The 19,216-nt window shown below is 38.7% G+C and overlaps 2 protein-coding genes and 1 long non-coding RNA gene across 6 annotated transcripts in view; 1 reads left to right on the forward strand and 2 right to left on the reverse strand.

Annotated features, from left to right (window-relative positions):
• rad23b (RAD23 homolog B, nucleotide excision repair protein) overlaps nt 1-7,081 on the reverse strand; it is a 10,334-nt gene extending 3,253 nt beyond the window's left edge. The window contains exons 1-7 of the mRNA XM_026941395.3: nt 6,869-7,081; nt 4,632-4,713; nt 3,669-3,748; nt 2,853-3,061; nt 2,530-2,582; nt 1,647-1,774; nt 613-748 (exon numbers count right to left, since the gene is read on the reverse strand). Coding sequence (XP_026797196.3) covers nt 613-748; nt 1,647-1,774; nt 2,530-2,582; nt 2,853-3,061; nt 3,669-3,748; nt 4,632-4,713; nt 6,869-6,934 — 754 coding nt within the window. The 5' untranslated portion in view covers nt 6,935-7,081. The remainder of the gene's footprint in view (nt 1-612; nt 749-1,646; nt 1,775-2,529; nt 2,583-2,852; nt 3,062-3,668; nt 3,749-4,631; nt 4,714-6,868) is intronic.
• Nucleotides 7,082-7,138: 57 nt separating this feature from the next.
• On the forward strand, nt 7,139-12,756 carry LOC117599185 (uncharacterized). The gene is made up of 4 exons (XR_004579628.2): nt 7,139-7,500; nt 8,404-8,494; nt 8,577-8,690; nt 10,359-12,756. It is a non-coding gene; the product is annotated as an uncharacterized LOC117599185 (long non-coding RNA).
• A 141-nt stretch (nt 12,757-12,897) lies between these two features.
• znf462 (zinc finger protein 462) overlaps nt 12,898-19,216 on the reverse strand; it is a 43,702-nt gene continuing 37,383 nt past the window's right edge. For 3 of the 4 annotated variants that reach the window (XM_026940943.3, XM_053240424.1, XM_026940944.3), the window contains exons 10-13: nt 18,133-18,356; nt 17,700-17,937; nt 15,977-16,088; nt 12,898-15,825 (exon numbers count right to left, since the gene is read on the reverse strand). In XM_026940943.3, coding sequence (XP_026796744.2) covers nt 15,675-15,825; nt 15,977-16,088; nt 17,700-17,937; nt 18,133-18,356 — 725 coding nt within the window. In that variant the 3' untranslated portion in view covers nt 12,898-15,674. The remainder of the gene's footprint in view (nt 15,826-15,976; nt 16,089-17,699; nt 17,938-18,132; nt 18,357-19,216) is intronic. The other variant, XM_026940945.3, reaches the window with a different exon arrangement.

The following is a 19,216-nucleotide window of genomic DNA, read 5'->3' on the forward strand; positions in this document are numbered from 1 at the left end:
TGAGAATCCATCCAAATATTCATAAGCTCATGAACGGTTTGAGGAAATTAGGCTATGGCCAATAGAATTGATTGGCATGTGGCAGCCTAATGGGTTACATAATATCAACATGTTTTTGACACTAATTTTGTTAAGACACGGCAAAAATCCTAGGACTAGTTTGCAAAAGTTGGTTCTGCAAGTTATGCAAATTAGCTCAAAATCTATGTGGCGCTTAAGCGGCATCCAAATTGCAGATTGCAGAATTATTTTTGTCTCTAGGACTTAGGGTTCTCAAGATATGGAGAAAAAGTACAATGTTGCACTATAGCACCAAAATCAGGCTGACTGGGCCCATCTCGCTTGAGTAGCAGGAGGGAGTACTATCTACTGACCAAGTTTCACGTCTCTATGACTGACGGGCTGATCTGCACATTTTGTTATAGGTGAAAAAAAGAACAAGAAAAACCCAATCCCAAAAACAATACGGTTCCAGCATAATATATTTTAACTTAACCTGTTAAAAGGCTGTTAAAATGGATAAAATGATGAACTTTTTTGTCCTTGAGTAAAATATTACAATGTTGATACTATAGTTATGAGTTTGTGTGTGCATATATTTGGGGTGTGTACCTGCTGATCCAGCAGTGGGTTGTGTAGGTGTTGTGCTGGATGGAGATGAGAGTCCTGTGGGAGCAGCTGGTGCGCCCCCTACTGGAGCTGCAGGATCAGATCCCCCCACGTTCCCTTCACTCTCCACTGGAATTCCCTACACACAAATTTAGACAAGCAAACTTTCAACATGGGATCAAAATAATTGTATGACCCAAATTCAGCTTCACTCTAACAATGTGTAAATACAGACAATGCTGCAGCAGTCCTGTATCCTGGAACTAGCAGACACTAATACCCATCATCATCCCTAATACCTCCATCATCAATTTTATCCTCCCTCCACCATTCATGCCTCATTCTAGTCCCTGCCCTACTTAACCCCATCTCACCCCTAATCCTAAACATTCTTCCTTTCTTCCACATCTCCATCATTCCAAAACCCTCACTCATTCCAAGCCTTTTCAATGGCTCCCACCTCAAACCAAATCCTTTCCCCATTCCTACTATCTTCATAAGCCCTCTGATTGCTAATCTATGCATAATCCCGATCCTTACATGATCCTTCACTCATGCCTAAACACTTCATGATGCAGCCATCATTCCTAATCCCTCAATAAATGCTCCCTCTTTCCTAAACATTCTGTAATCTCTCTATTCCTAATCCAGCCATAATCCATCCCTCATTCCTAATCCCTCCTTGATCCCTCCCTACTTCCCAATTATTCCATACCTCCTCATTCCTACTCACACTATAATTCTTTCCTCATTCCTAATCTCTCCATAATCCCCCCCTTTACTTCTAACCTCCTCGCATCCTTTCCTTATTCCTAGTCACACTATGATCCCTCTCTCTATCTCAAACATTCCATACACTCTCATTCCTAATCCCTCTATAAAATCTCCCTCTTATCTAAACAATAACTTCAATTCCTATATGACCCTTCCTTCATTCTCAATTCCTCCATTATTCTTCCATCACCCCGTTATCATCTTTAATCTGTTCATCTCCCAATCTCTCTCAGAACCCCCACTCCCTGCCCCACCCCTCTCACCGTGAGCAGGTACTCAACAGCTCGGTCTGGGTTGTTGAAACTGGCACGCAGAGCCGCCACCACCTGCTCCCTCTCATAGCCCATTAACATGATCTCAGTCACCATGTTCTCATACGACTGTCCCGTCACTGTGTGAATACACACAAATCATTATACAGGTCCATCATCCTTATTATAGCAAATGATTAAACATGTACACTCCTCATGTGGTATTAACTGCTGTCATCTCAATGCCTTTTAAGGCCTATAATGGCTCAGTACATTCCTCTGTGTATTACGCATTATCGGCTCTAGTGCTATTGGCTAATCAAAACTGTTTTGGAGGGCCTGTGCGATATAACAATATTATTTCCCTACATAATATTACATTGCCATGATATCCAATGATGTATATTGCTGATTATATTACAACACCAGAACCATCCCCCATCCCTTTTCCCAATCTCACATGCTTTCAACCTGCATGACTCACTCGCTTTCTGCAAAGGTAAATGGAGACTGTTTTGAGTTCATTAACGTGAAATAAAATCTATCTGGATATGTTGCAACCTGATTAGCATCAAACAAGTATATATATTTAACATCCATTAATTAAATTTATTACGAGTTTCACTGAAAAAACTTGGCCAAAAATGGTCAAATCGGCTCTTTCAGTTTTCAGCCAAAAGGGGTGTTTAAAAAAAATCTAACACTTTATAAGTAATGTTAATGGTGAAGATAATTAGAAGATTATTAAATTCATTATTTTGTTCTTTTTTTTTTAACCACTCTCCTGCTCAACACTGAGCTCTGAAAAAGTCACCCATGTGAAGAATAGACAGCCTAATTGTAAAAGACAAAGCTGTTTATAAAGACTGTAGTCTCCCAGTGGAGTGGTCTTTACCCAGAGCAGAAGTTGCCTCGTCGAATATGTTGACGTTCGTCAGGCTACCAGAACTGCAGGACAAAGACAGGACAGGAGACGCATCAGACAGGAAGCTACACCCCATCAGTAATCATCCAGCTAGTGCACTGTAATTCACTCACTTAGCATTTACTGTAAAATATTACAGAAATAAAACTGAATTCAAGGTTACAGCAACCTCAGCTGTTGGTCAAGTGTGCGTGTGATGTGTTTCAGGGGTGTGAGAGCTGTGTGATATGTCGTCAGGGGTGTATGAGGTGTGTGATGTACCTGATCACATGCGTGTGAGGTGTGTGATCTACCTGGCAGGTGTAGAAGATGGCGGTTTTTCCTCTGCTGCTTTCTCCTCTTTGACGCTGCTTTCGGATGTGGTGTCAGTGGTGGTGGTGGTGGTGGTTGCGGCGGCAGCAGCTGCAGCCGGGGGGATTGTGGGAGTTGTAGTGCTAGAGGCGGAACTACTCGATGATGCTGCAGTAGTTGAAGATTGAGCGGCTGCAGGAGCAGCTTTAGGCTGGAAAACATTTACAATAATCAGTCCACACGGTCTGAAAAATCTTAAACCTACGCATGGAAACAGCAGCATTTATGCCTCTCTAATCTGTTGCTTTGGGCTAAAATTCTAACAGAATGCTAATCTGTAGAAATATCTTGTAGCAATAATATCTTTATATTATTAGAATATAATAATTGTTACAATTACCTAGATAAACATCACTCATCTCATTAAATATTGTTTGTTCAAAGTTTCAGAAAATAGCAGAAGCCAATTAAAAACTTGAATATTACTCTCATATGAATCACTCCTTCAATTCCAGTGTCAGACTTTACACCCCCTACCTGAGTCTGATGCTGGTGTGCAGCAACACCAAACTCATTACGTTAGCTACATTAGTCTCATGGCTTGTACTAAACTAAGGAAACAAACTTCACACACTGACCAGGTCCCAGCTGATCCACTGTGTTTGGAATGAAGGGACACTGTGGATATTTCATTTTCTTGGATCTGTGGCTTTAAGTATGAGGAACACTACAGCTCTACTCTCCTGCTGAACTCATTAAAAATTGAATAGAAAATATAAATCTAGCGTTCCATTTGATTAGGAAGATTCATTTCTTACCTTTGCTACCATGACAACCACAAAGTTCTTCTCATCTATCTTATACTCCTTCAGTGCGGTGTCATCATTTAGGATTTTACCTGCAGAGCAAATCAGCAAAATAATTACAGACAATTTATCAGCCACATCTTCATCCCTCTCTCTCTCTCTTTTATTGGCTATGTTTACATGCAACTACAAATCTGTCATTAACGCGACTGAATAAGGTTGTGTAGATACCTCAGTCTGAATCGAGCAAATGGACTGAGGTCAACCTGAATTAAATTTCTATTCAAATGAGCAAAGTGGCTAATCTCTTTATAATCCATTAGAAGAAAAGAAGAATAATAGCCATGTAAACATGTGTGTCCGATTACTACCGGAGCGAGTGTGTGCATTTTGAGCATGTGCATTTGAGTCACAATGTGCTCTCGGTAGAAAAATATGATCCTGTAAGAAAACTCAGTTTAATCTATCTAAAAAAATAATTTGAGGTTAGGTGGGCATCAAACTAATGTTCTGAGGCAGATGCAGGAAGTGGACTGATCTCAATAAAGTGTTTAATATTTGCTCTGTATCTGTGCTGAATTTTTAGCATACATCTGGGGGGTGGGGGAGGGGACATTTTGTTAGTTTCACAAACATATCTCACAAACGCTGACTGGACTAATGCACTGCATTTTGATATGGGAAAGCTGGCACTAAACCTCGCTCCACACACAGGCATAACCTTGGACCAGATTACTAGTAACGTGCATATTAAATAAGAACTGGCTGTTTAGGATAGATATAAACAGTTCGTTCAGACTTTGCAATTGGAATGAATTAATTCAGAGTGGCAATGTCCATGTCTGTCTATCTATCATTCTCATATTCCATGTGTGTCTCCATGTGTCTCTCTGCCTCTCTCATAAAAACACCTACACTCCTTATTTCAAACACTGGACACTCCACACAAACAGAGACACAGAGAGAAAGACAAACCTGCATAGATCAGCTTCTGTCCAGCGACAGGAAAACTCTCCTTCCCTTTCTCATTCTCAATTTTCTCCTTTAGCGCCTTTACCTGGAAAACAAACAGGCAGAGATCAGCGGTGCAGTGGGAGTGTGCGCTGTACACACGCACACAAACCCCAATACATAACATTCATCACACAATATTACTATCATGGACATATTCCATTTTGGAAGCTGTGTCTTAAACCACACACTGAGCACTTCAGTTTAAAGCTATACACTACAAAGCTGACTACATAGTAGCTGGATGTTTGTTGTGCAATACCAAAAAATCATTTCTCACAGGATCTAGCACATCACCCAGCTATTACCAGTGCACTACATCTCACTGAGTGACTGCACTACTGCACTTACAGCACACAGTTTGAAACACAGCTCAAGTTTCCATACATGTCTACACACACGCACGCACACCAAATATAGAATGACAAAGCAAAAAGTCAGATTTGACCCATGGGTACTTCGTCTTCATTTTGTTTGTTGAAGTTACATTTAGCAACTAAAAGACCTTAATGAGTTACAAATTGTGTTCTAATTATATTTATACTATAGTGCAAAAGTTTGCACACCCTTATGACGCAGAGATGTGTGGTTTTACTATAACACTGAGTGACAGAATGGCGTGATGGAGCAGAGTTACTGTTACCACACGGAGGATGATTATTTTCCTAGAACAGCATGGTTCCAGATGTTTTTTATTCCTCTTACACCACAGCAGTTTTCCCACAGTAACACTTCACATGTCATACTTTTAATCCGTTTATAGTGACATTTAATGCTGTTCAACGTTGGTGAACCAAGTGAGTTTTTGTTATAACTTACGTTATAGGAGCTATGAACAGCTGCAAAGCTTAAACTCCTGCCCTGAAGACTCTACCATGACGGAAAACCTACACAGCTTTACACATGACTTAAAAAGCATTGACCCTGGAGACCATGAATAAATGTTAACTAAACATCTCCTTACAGTAAAAAAAAAAAAAAAAAAAAAAAAATCATCATATCAATTTGTGTCATGTGTAGCATACAAGCCCCTGTGAATGAGTTGTTATTATAGAAATATATTATAGATAAGGTATTAGAATGAGTACATTATTATAAACCTGCGATTGCAGCTGCACTACTGAGCTGCAGGTACAGAAAATTAATCAACAACAAGCAGAAAGAGGAGTGTGGTATAATGTTAAATAATAAATCAGTAATTTTGATCTTTTATAAGGACAAAAACCCCGCATTGCCACTGAGTGTCAGACATTAGTGTGGCTCAGAGTGCAGATGAAGGTGTGAAAATGATTTCTAGTCACTGCAGCTGCACGGGTTCAGGCCCGAGCTCAACTTTCGCTCTCCTTTTTTTTCAAGATTTCATAAAAACGACACAAATGACAACTGGGATTCATATCAGGGGAAAACTGAGTGGCAACCTGTAATCAATAAACTCACCGTGCTCATTTGCGTAAAAATACAAAACCAAAAAACTGCAGAAATGATCGGATTTAAGTTGGTTAATTATCCAGCTAACTTGCATGTGATTCAGCAGGCCACGCAATGCTAGCACGCTAACGTTAGCATAGTAGCCAGATAGCACAACTATTTCTGCGTTCGTAATTAAAAGTTCAAAAAGCGCCATTTGCTAAAATCACTGTGTTACACAGAGTTAATAAAGAAACGAGCATGTTGATCCACACGTTTTCCTAACGACTAATGAACGCAGAGTTTATTCGTAAACGTCAGCTAGCGCTAACTATACAATTAGCCGAAGGGCAGGACAGCTTGCTAACAAGTTTAAACTTTGTTAAGTACTATCAGTAAATAACGATATAAATACTGTAACAGATTAAGTCTTAGAATATATTAGGACGTTCACACTAAGTTCACTAACTTACACTAACGACAAACATGCTAGTTAGCCATCATGGTAACGTGGATAGCTGAGAGTTAGCTGGCTAATTAGCTTAGCATCTATTTGCTGGCGTTCTCAACTTTTCTCTCTCAACTAAACTAGCTCACAGTTGAGCCATTCTCCGTAAATGTTCGTAACTAAGATAAAATCATATTCAGTTTCCACATGCGACGTGGTTTAGCATCTTATAGCTGCAGCAAACACGCACTACGTGGGTATATGTGTAGCGTTAGCATAGCTGAGCCACAAGCCAACTTTCGCGGCCCCGTGTCTCGAGCCCTTCCGCCGAGTGAACATCTCTCACCGTCTCCTCCGCGTCGATGTCGATTTTAAACGTCTGCTGCTGCAGGGTTTTCAGTGTGATCTGCATTTTGAGCAGTTTCCGCGCGTGTGTGAGGAGAGACTGTGATCTTTCCCAAGGTGTGACAGTGAGTCCAGGCTATTTTCGCTAGCTCATCACAGCCTGCTCGCCGCCATTACGCTCTCGCCTTTTTTGCAGCGCATAAACAAACCAGGCGCACACCGCGCATGCGCCAAATCTACAGCTAGTTACACGCCTGCGCAGTATGGCTCTATGATGGACGTTTGATTTCAGTAACCAGGACCGCCCTCTTTTCTCTAATTGGCTGCGGCTTCTTTAAAGACAGAGGTGACGTCAAGAGCTCCTCGGAGGTTCGCGCGCACGAGCTCGGAGGTGGTCATTACAACGTGTGTGTTCAAGTGGTTTTGGTCAGAAATATGGACGGCGTGAGAAGAATTCTGTTGTTTTTATAATCATTTTCATCAAGTTTCAAGAAGTTTATTCGACTGTTTATAATAGTTAATATACAAAATAACATAAAATCCAAGTCTTTTTAATCTAACCATCTTGGTATAATGGTTAGCACATTTACCTCACGCGCGCGAGTTGGGGGTCGATTCCCGCCTCTGTCCTGTGTGAGTGGCGTTTGTATGAACTCTATACGCTTTGGGGGTTTCCTCCCCAGTCTAAAGACATGTATATTATAGGCTGACTGGCATCTCTAAATTGCCTGTAGTGTGTGCAGTTGTGCCCTGAGTTTCCCGGGATAGGCTCCCTGTGACACAGTGTTGGACAAGAGGTACAGAAATGGATGGATCTTACTGTCTGCTGCAGACGTCACGTTCATTTTGGCGGCTACCATCAGTTTGTTAATGACACACCCCCAGATCAGAAAGTCAGGGTTCATGAAAAAATGCGAGTTCGCGAGTTGTAATTACAACATTGTGGTGGCATCTAAGTGCGCTCACCTTGTAATTACAATATTTCAGATAGGACATGAACCACGGTTCTAGAAAAAGAGCAAGTGAACAAATCCAGCATGACCTATGACATGTGAAATAAAAAGATCTTTATGTGAATGATCGTCCTAATGTAAAAGTGCTTTTTAAATTACTTGAATTTACATTTTCAAAGCTACAGTTGTATGCAAAAGCTTTGGAACCCCTTACCAAATTACATATTTTGTTGATTTTTTTTTTTTAAGTGCAAACCTCTGCAGAACACTACTTACAAACTACTTGCTACCTGCAAAAATTAATGCATAGTTATGTTATATATGATGAACTTAAAAAATAGAAAACATTGAAATAGTAATTGTGGTATGTGCACATGTTTGGTCACCCTACTAAGTCAGTACTTAGTAACACCTTCTTTGGCAGATATCACAGCTTGCAAAGGCTTTATATAGCCAGCTAGGAATCTTTCATTTCTTGTTTAGGAATGTTCAACCAATATTCCATGCAGAACCTTTCTAGTTCTGAGATACTGTTGGACCATCTTGCATGTACATCATATTTATCCTATAAATCTACCCACAGATTTTCAATTATGTTCAAGTCAGGGGACTGTGAGGGCCGCTCCAAAAGCTTCAGCTTGCATTTCCTGAAGTAGCTCATGGTGGACTTTGAGGTATGCTTTGGATCATTGTCCTGTTGTAGAAGCCATTCTCTTTTCAACTTCATTTTTTTGACTGACTCACATATTTTTCCAGAATTTGCTGATATTTACTGGAATCCATTCTTCCATCTACCTGTGCAATGTTTCCTGTGTCACTGGCTGCCACACAAGCATGACAGATTCACCCCCATGCTTAACAGTTGGCAAGGTATTCTTTTCATCAAATGCTACTCTTTTTTTTCTCCAAACATACCTTTGGTGATTTTTACTTCATCAGTCCATAGCACTGTTTCCAGAATACCTCTGGCTTATCTTGATGTTGTCTCGCATACATAAGATGTTGACTTTTGTGATTAGGTCAGAGGTAAGGTATGACTCTTCCATGCAGATCATGGTTTTGTGCAAGCAATGGTGCAAAGTAAAATGGTGCACTACCACTCGTGTCAGCTAAACCTTCCTGCGGGTCCTTAGTGTCATTTGGGGATTTTGCTTTGCCTTTCTGGCCAAAGTACAGGCAGTTCTATCTGAGATTTTTCTTGGTCTTCAATATCGCGCCTTGACTTCCTTAGTTCCCCTTAACTGCCATTTCTTAAGGACATTTTGGACAGTGGAAATTGTGAGCTTAAAGCACTTAGATATCTTTTTATAGCCATCCTCTACTTTTTAGGCATCAATTAGATTCATTTTCAGACCTTCAGTCAGCTGCTTAGAGGAACCCCGTTTGCTGAGAATTTATTCCAGTCTGAAATGGTTATTCCTAATGACATTATTCCTAGGGCATACCGAGTCCTAATGAGCCAATTAAGACCTAACAAATTAATTAAATTCTGAGACTTTACAACTGGAGGGTTGTCCAAACTTTTGCACATGCCACAATTATAGTTTTTTATTCTATTTTTTAAGTTAATCAAATATAAGGTAAGAGCATTAACATTTGGTTAATGAAAAATGTTTGTTATTCATTAGTTAGTTTGCTGTAGAGTTTGTGTTTAGTTCTTTTGACTTTAAAAATCAACAAAAATATGTAATTTGGCTGGGGTGTACAAACGTTCATAAACAAATGTATGCCATATGTGTTTGAGCCAAGATGATGCCTGAAGATGAGCTGCAGGATTGTCATTGGGAGGCATTTAATGGTAGATAAAATGATATTACTTACTCTTACAGAAAGAATCCCTGACAGTGTATAAAGATGGAACCACATTCTCTACCAGTCTGAGGTAGAAATATTTCAGCATTGAATAGCCCCAAGTTAGTAAAACACTCTTCTGAAAAGTGCCTGTTACAAAACCACCAACTTGCACAAATTCCACCCTGTTCCATATGAATAAACTCCAACCATTTTTTTCTCCAGAAAGCCTAAAACACACTGACAAACCATGTTTACTGTTAAAATACTGGTACTGTAGAGCAAGACACGTCACTGGGGGTGGGGCATATATGCATTTAATTGGACGAACATAAGTCTAGCACAGAAGAATCATCAGAAAATTTTTAGAGTTTTCCCAAAGATGATGAACTATAAAATTAAGACGAAAATATTTTCAAAACATTTTTTGTATTTTTTTTTCTAGATATACTGTGCTAAGGGACAGGTACAAAAAGCTCCAAAACACCACTTTTGATTTGTTTTCATTTAGGAAATGTTCTTATGGATAAAATTTGAAGATCAGAAACAGAGCTCCTGATTTATGATCTGAGTTTAAAAATATGAGAAAAAATCTTTATTTAAATTAACATAAATTTATTTAAACATTATACTTACCAGTAACTTTAAACTTTTTTATCTGCATTTTTTTACTTTATACTGTATAAATATCTAGTTCGGCCTGTTCCCGCTCATGTCCCCCCATCACTGTGTGTTTGTGTGTAACAGAAAGACAGATTAACAAGGTGACAGATGCAGAGGCAGTGGGAGGTGATGGCCTGCAGGAACATAACGGTTTCCCAGATAAAAATTCCCCAAAACACGTCACCGTGTCCCAGAGGAGCTGATCCACACATTGTAATGCCAAACTGCTCCAAGTGCTAATCACAACATATTAGGCAGGATGACTAGTGCCCTAATTACGAAGTATACATTTGTTTGCAAATGTTTGGGTACTCCTGTGCAAATCACACATTTTGTTGATTTTTGAAGTGAAGTAAAACAACCACTGTAGTAAATGTTAAAAAAATAACATTTTATGCAAATGTTAATCTGCAGTTCATTTATATTCAATTAACCTAAAAAATAGAAAAATAATACAATCATAATTATAGCATGTGCAAAAGTTTTCAAATTTTGAATAAAGTCTCAGAACTAAATTAACTTGTTAGGCCTTGATTTACTTGTTAGGACTTGTTATTCAGGTCAAGAATTGTCATTAGGAAACTCTTCAAACTTTATGCTAAAATCAACAACCATGAGCTTCTCTAAGCAGCTGACTGAGGATCTGAAAATTAAGCTAATCGATGCCTACAAAGCAGAGGAAGGCACTTAAGGGGAACTGTGAAAGTCAAGGCTAGATGTGGAAGGCTAAGAAAATTCTCAAATAGAACTGCCTGTATGCTGGGCAGAATGGCAAAGCAAAATCCCCAAATGACAGCAAGGACCTGCAGGAATGTTTAGCTGAGACATGAGTGGTGCACCATTCTACTCTGTAGCATTACTTGCACAAACATGATCTGCATGGGACAGTCATCAGAAGGAAACCTCATCTGTGACCTTATCACAAAAGTCGATGTCTGAAGTATGCAAAACAACATGTAGATAAGCTGAGGCATTTTGGAAAAAAGTATTACGTACTCATGAATTAAAATTTTAACTCTTCGGCCGCAATCACCAAAGGTATATTTGGAGAAAAAAGTACGATTTGATGAAAAGAACACCTTGCAAACTATTAAGCCTGGGGTGAAACTATTATGCTTGGGGTTGTGTGGCAGCCAGTGGCACAGGAAACATTGCACAGGTAGATGGAAGAATGGATTCCAGTAAATATCAGCAAATTCTGGAAAAATATGTGACAGTCAGTCAAGAGACTTAAGCTGAAAAGAGAATGGCTTCTACAACAGGACAATGATCCAAAACATACCTCAAAGTCCACCATTACCTACTTCAAGAAATGCAAGCTGAAGCTTTTGGAGCGGCCCTCACAGTCCCCTGACTTGAACATAATTGAAAATCCGTGGGTAGATTTTAAACATGTTGTGCATGCAAGATGGCCCAAAAATATTGGTTGAACATTCCTAAAACAAGAAATGAAAGATTCCTAGCTGGCTACAAAAAGTCTTTGCAAGCTGTGATATCTGCCAAAGAAGGTGTTACTACGTACTGACTTAGTAGGGCATCCAAACTTTTGCACCTGCCACAATTTTTTTCTATTTTTTAAGTTAATCAAATATAAAGTACTGTGCATTAACATTTGGAAAAATTTTTTTTATTATAATGTTATTATTATGCCTCCACCGGGTCCCTGGAGGACTAATTGTTATGCCTCAGCACTCTCACTGCCATGTCCCCAGTTCGATTCCTGGCCAGGGAACCAACCCCAGCCACTGGGGTTGCACGAGACAGTGCACTCCCAATGCTGGTCCCAACCCCAGATAAAACTGACTTGTGTCAGGAAGAGTATCTTGCGTAAAAACTGTGCCAAATCAAATATGTGGACCAATGATCCACTGTGGAGACCCCTAACGGGACAGCCGAAAGAAGAAGATTATTATGCCTCCACAGCTAGGTGGCAGTATGCGTCTGCATCTGTCGAAGTTTCTCATTAGCACGCTATCTCAAGAACGAGTGTTTGAATGGTTGTAGTATTTATATGGAATTATCATTGTATCCAGCAGATGAACTGATAAAATATTGGAATTGATCCAAACAGGATCAAAGCCCAGCAAGGTCGAATGTCCAAAATAGTTTTTCTTCAATAGCTTCCTTTCTCTTTGAAGTATATTTTAAGGGTATTTTAGGCATACAAATTTGAGGTCTTTACTTCTTTTCACTTCAAAAACCAACAAAATATGTGTGGGTGTGGGGTTCCCAAACTTTTGCATTCAACTGTACATGAAAAGACCTACAGATGAAACACGAGGTTTTAACATTATAGTATTTTAACTCGTGATTCATGTGGGTGACAAAAAGTGCTTTATAAATCTGATTTACACCAACACCACCTTAAACCTGCACTTTCATTTGCTAGTTAGCTTCTGTCACTTGTTAGCTTTTACATGCTAGGTCTTAAAGAGAACACTGGCAGCTGTGTGATTGATTAGGATGGAGCTTAAACAAGCTTTACCCCAGATTAGTTTCTCCCACTTTACGCTGAATGATGGTGAAGTTCATGTCTAATATGATTTAAATGCAGATTATGAGAGCGACTTTAAGTTGGTTAAAACCCATGTTTGAGAGGAACAGAAGAATGCAGACCCGTGTGTTTCTCGTTATCTGATAACTTTATTAACAAGTTAAAAAAAACCCGATGAATTACAATATTTACAGAATATCCAGAAATCAAAGTGTAAACAACAAACTTCTAGTCAACGTCACGGGTTTCACAGGAAGAAGGCGAGATGGAGGGGCTACTGTCCAACTAACTCCAAACCAAACAAACAAAACTCTAAATCATATGTACAACAATCCAGTGTGTTCAGAATTTAACAGGTTTCTGTCTTTTACAAACTTTTAGGCTTATAAAGAAAGAAACATTTTTTTATTTTCTTTTTTAAAGGTAGAAAAAGAAAAGTATGTCCTATAACCACACAAAACGACTTTTTTTTTTGTTAAATATGGACGACACCAAAAAAAAAAAAAAAACCCACCACATTCCCAAACACTTGACATGAAGCTTCTGTTTAAATTAAAAAAAAAAAAAAAAAAAAAAAAAAATAGCAGATTACCCAGAATAGAGCTGGGTTCTCCTTCCTCGCTAATCAGACAAGGCAGGAAAGACAATCGTGTAGGAGGTTTTTTTTTTCATCAGTGATGTCACAGATCCTGATGATTTCTGTTTCATTATCAAAAAAGTGATGAATTCTAAACTATTTATAAATGATTTTTGCTTTATTGCGCACAGACACGTGCCGAAATTAAACTTTTATTATGTAGGTAATTGTGTAATACTATGATAAAAACATTAAATACAGAGTCAATTATTACAATATTTTGTTTCAAAAAATTTTCTAACTTATTCTGAGAATTCTCTGAGATTTATGGGATTGCTGTTGAACAGGACAAAATTTATCTCACTGCCCAAAAGTTTTTCCCTCATTTTGGGACGTGACTGTATTGTACTGTAACTGCACCAGATTGTGTTTGGAAAGAAATGGAGCAAAATGACCTCAATAATAATAATGATAATAATAATAATAATAACAATAATAATAATAATAATAATAAGGCTTCAGGGTTTTTGAGCAGCAACTTTCATCGCATACAATCTATTCATTGTTCCTTTAAGGAGAAGCATAAAAACAATTATTCAAATAAAACAATATTTTATTGTCGTAATTGCTTGTTGGGACGAGCTGCTCAATATAAAATAGCTAAACCCAAAATGCTACTCTTCTTCAGTTCTTGTTTTTTGTAATCATGCACAAAAAAATGGAGCTATGGAGTTGAAGGTGCTGTAAGTTATCACATAAACAGTTTTTTTTAGTTTTGCTTTCATACACGACGGAGTGCAGGAACATGCCTTAAAAGCAGCAGAAATGAAATAAAAATTAGAATTAAAAATAGAATAAAACTACAGTAGCAATTTGCTACAAAACTTTGGGGCCCAGTGTTTGTCCATATACTAAAAAAATTAAATAAAAATAAAATCAACAAACGTCTGATACAAATAAGATGGCGACTATTCCTGAAGGAATTCAGCTACAGGATTAAAGATTAACACAAGGCTAAAAATGTAAAAAAATATTGAATCTGTAAGTCAGCGTTCAGGTCAAATCACACGATCTGTGTGTCAGGTGCTACAGAATCATCACAGCTTCATATTTAAATAGCTAAAATGAGGAATATCTGTCATTTTGGTGTTTCTAATAGCATTAGGAACAATTATACTGGGACAGAAATGTAGCTGTTTAAAAGAGAGCCTTATGGTTCTAAAAAGGATACACATGAATTTTGGCTCACAGAAATGAAGCCGTAACATTAACATATTTTAATTGGCTAAAAATAAGATCTGTAATTTAGTGTCCTGAACATATATAATAAAAATTCTGTTTTTATGTTGATAAATGGGCCAAATATATATAAATAAAAAGATATCACACACATGTTTATTGGTGTTTAACACAGCCAGGAATTTCTTACTATTTTTTTGTAATATAATATAATTAAATTAAATATAATTTTACAAAAAAATTAAAAATGCAGTCAATTTTTTTTTGACAATATGGACAATATTTAAGTGGCTAATACAAAATCCAATCCAATACCCATTAATGTTTGCTTAATTTAAAAAAAAAAAAACATAATTAAAATTTATATACTACGTAGTTTTAATAATTAAAAATTAACTTAAAAGAAATATAATTAATAATTAATTTATTTGTGAGAAAAATAGAGACCAATGTATCATTAATATATATAATATATATAATATCATAAATACAATTATCAATCATAATGTCCAGTCCAATACTTAAGCCAATTAAGTATCTTCTGGATAAAATTCACATGAAATTTCACTGATATTACCCTAACATGGGGCGTTGAGGGTGCTGAAACACAAACTGCTCCTTTAATACAATTCTGGTAGAATGAATCATTCATCATATTTTACCCAGTGCATGTTTGAAAGTTTGATTAGGTTTAGCATTTTATTGTTAATATATTTAGCATTCAGAACGAAAGTAAAACGGGGGACATTTTTAACACGTCACCTTACAGGAAGTGTTTATTTGACCTGAACAGAGTTCTTACAGATTCGTCACTATTGGTTACCAATATATTATTAGCATCTGTCCTATGGGACCAAGTCACACTTTTTAAAGGATCAGCGATTTAACACACAGCTAGGATGTAACACAACCTATAGAACCCATGTTTAACACTTAAAATCTAACAATGCTTCAAAACCATGAACAGTTTTGCTTTTTTCCTCACTTTTTTAAATCAAGTGTCCATGAAGCAGCCTAGTTTTTTTTTTTTTCAACAACAAACCGTACACCATTATAACACAGTACATTTCTATATGTCATTTTTGGTCTCTCAATCTTCCTCATTCTGAACAGAACTCTCCGACAGGCTGGACTGATACACTCTCTCAATTTCTGTAGTGTTAGCTGATTGGTCAATGCCTCCATCTGTTACTGTTACTGAGGCAACTGGGCTCATAGCTCTCATGTTGTTGTTAACAGTCCTGAAAAGGAAAAAAATGTCTCAAACCAAGTGCTGAAGCATAATAATAATAATAATAATAATAATAATAATAATAATAATGTAGTTAATGTATTTTCTGTAGTGCTTTTGATTTTACTCGAACATAAAATAACTGAAGGCCAGACACTCACATGCCGTGTCGGAGAACATGACGTTCCCATTCCAAACTAAGAGAAAAAGTTCGGCCACAAAACTCACATGGAAACTTCTTCCCTGCACTCGGAGAACACGCCATCATCATTTCTGTAGCAGCACACCATCCCAAACCGGAGACAGACAGACAGACAGACAGACAGACAGGCAGGCAGGCAAGAGAGAGTCACACAGAAAGGAGAGATAGGGAGAGAAAGACATGGGGAGAGAAATGGGGAGAGGCGGGGGGAGAGAGAGAGAGACAGACAGACAGACAGACAACCAGACAACCAGACAGGAGGAAGACAGAGAGAGAGCCAGTTAGTCAGTAGAAATAAAGGCTTAATTAATACAGTCGGGTCCATAAGCAATTGGACAGGTGTGATTGAAGTGTAAACTTTCAGCTTTAACTCAAGCGGCTTAACAAAAATATTGCATTAACCATTCAGGAATTACAGCCATTTTCACAGGCTCAAATGTAATTGGACAAACTAACATATTATAAACATAAGGATTATTTTTAATACTTGGATGCAAATATTTTACAGTACCATGGACAACACCAAATGCTGAGTTTCCTCCCTTGAGATGCTTTGCCAAGCCTTTATGACAGCCGCCTTAGGTTGCTGCTTGTTTGTGGGTGTTTCTGCATTCAGTTTTGTCTTCAGTAAGTGAAAAGCATACTCAGTTGGGTCAAGAACAGGTGACTGACTCAGCTATTGAAGAACATTCCATTTCTTTGCATTACGAAGCTCTTGGGTTGCAGTATGTTTTGGGTCATTATCTGTACTGTGAAGTGCCGTCCTATCAGTTTTGCAGTATTTCCTATTATTGCAGCAGAAAGTATAGACAGGCTTTTTTTTTTTTGGATGTTTTCTACCAAAGTCTAATCTGGCCTTTCTGTTCTTGAGTGTTACCAGTGGTTTGCATCTTGAGGTAAACCCTCTGTATTTACATTCATGAAGGTGTCTTTGAAGGTGTCAAAATTGTAGACTTTGACAATAAAACACCTGCCTCCTCAAGAGTGTTCTTGACTTGGCTAGATGTTGTGAAGGGGTTTTTCTTCACCAAGGAAAGAATTCTGCGATCATCCACTTTAGTTGTCTTCCGTGGTCTTCCAGGCATTTTGGTGTGCTGAGCTCACCATTGCATTCCTTCGTTTTGAGAATTTACCAAATTGTTGATTTGGCCACTCCTAAAATTTCTGCTATCTCTCTGATAGGTCTGGTTTTGTTTTGTTTTGTTTTTTTTTCAGCCTAATGATGGCTTCCTTCACTTGCATCAACACCTCTATGGACCGCATATTGAGAGTTCCCATGAACAGCTACCAAATGCAAATTCAACACTTGGAATCAGCTACAGTCCTTTTATCTCCTTAATTAATAAGGAGGAAAAAGGCTACACCTGGCCATGTTGCTTATCAGCTGCTTATCAGCCATTTGTCCAATTACCTCTGAGCCTGTGAAAATGGAAGGACTATGTAAAAAATAGCTGTTAAACCCATTGAGTTAAAGCTGAAAGTCTACATTTCAATCACACCTTGATTGCTTCATTTCAAATCCATTGTAGTGGTGTACACAGGCTTGTAAATTCACTAGTGTTCATATTTCCAGTTCCACAGTCCTGTTTAAATGTGGTAAATAAATGTATAATTCAAACTTTTATGAGAATATAATAATTCTCAATAATAATTTTTATGCAACGATGTAGTTTATTGTTTACCCGCTGTCTCTGCTTCCTGTTTACTCTCCTCCTGTGTGGCTGTCACTTCCTCCTCCATCTCTTTTTCTTCTTCTCTTCCTGCCTCCTCGGTTTGCTCTTCTTCATCAATGGGCACCAGTTCCTCCTTTTCTTCCTCTTCCTCCTTCACTTCCTCTTCCTCTTCACTGTTTATTTTCTCTTTCAGAACATCCAGCTGGTCCAGATTCACTCTGCCCATCAGCTCAAAGTTACGGATCACCTGGTAGCAAAAAGAAGACATAAACAAACAACTTTGCCTTGCCATCACTATACAGAGCAGAAAACCATCAGTGTCATTAGAATAGCATCTGTGTGTCCTAGTGTTTAGGACAGAGCCATAAAAAGTGCTGATATTTAAGTAAGAACACTACGTAGTTTTGAAGTGTGCTGTTTGGGACAGAGGATGGAGGCTGACCTTGTGTTCGTCTCGGAGGTGATCCTCGAGCTGCTGCTGGTGTTTTGTGTCATAGTAACACAGTCGACACTCATACGGTTTGGGTTCATCGTGTTTGTCGATGTGCTGCTGCAGAGTGTCGCCACTTGAACATGTGAACGTGCACTTATGACAGCGGAAGATCAAACCGTCCAGGTGACGAGAGAGTTTAGAACGAGACACTTCCAGAGGGATCACTCGCTCTTCTGGGGGGACAGAGAGAGAAATGATGATCACTATTTTATAGAGGACAGTGGTTAAGAGGATAGTAGTGTAGAGGATGGTGGTGTAGTGGTGTAGGGGATGGTGGTGTAGCGTATGGCAATCTAGAGGATGGTGACGTAGCGGATGGTAGTGTAGTGGAACGTGAAGTGGTGGATGGTGGCGTAATGTACAGTGTTGGACAGATGTGTAGTGTACAGTGGTATAGAGGATGGTGGTGTAGTGTACAGATGTGTAATGGATGGTGGTATAGAGGATGGTGGTGTAGTTGACAGATGTGTAGTGGATAGTGGTATAGAGGATGGCGGTGTAGTGGTCAGTGGTGTAGTGGACAGATGTGTAGTGGACGGTGATATAAAGGACAACTGTGTAGTGGACAGATGTATAATGAACGGACAGTGGTGTAGTAGACAGATGTGCAGTGGATGGTGGTAAAGATGACAGTGGTGTAGTGGATGGTGGTATAGAGGACGGAGGTATAACAGATGGTGGTGTAGTGGACAGATGTGTAGTGGATGGTGGTATAGAGGATGGTGTTGCAGTGGACAATGGTGTAGTGGACAGACGTGTAACATACGGTGGTGTAATGGACGGTGGTGTAGTGGACAGATGTGCAGTGGTTGGTAGTGTAATGGATGGTGATGTAGTGTATGGTGGTATAGAGGACAGTGGTGTAGTGGTTAGATGTGTCGTGGATAGGTATGTAGTGGACAGTGCTATAGAAGACAGTGGTGTAATGGACAGATGTGCAGTGGACTGTTGTATAGAGGACGGTGGTGAAGTCGTCAGTGGTGTAGTGGACAGATGTGTAGTGTACGGTGGTATAGAGGACGGTGGTGTAGTG

Source organism: Pangasianodon hypophthalmus, chromosome 15 (assembly GCF_027358585.1).
Source record: "Pangasianodon hypophthalmus isolate fPanHyp1 chromosome 15, fPanHyp1.pri, whole genome shotgun sequence".
NCBI classification, from domain to species: domain Eukaryota; kingdom Metazoa; phylum Chordata; class Actinopteri; order Siluriformes; family Pangasiidae; genus Pangasianodon; species Pangasianodon hypophthalmus.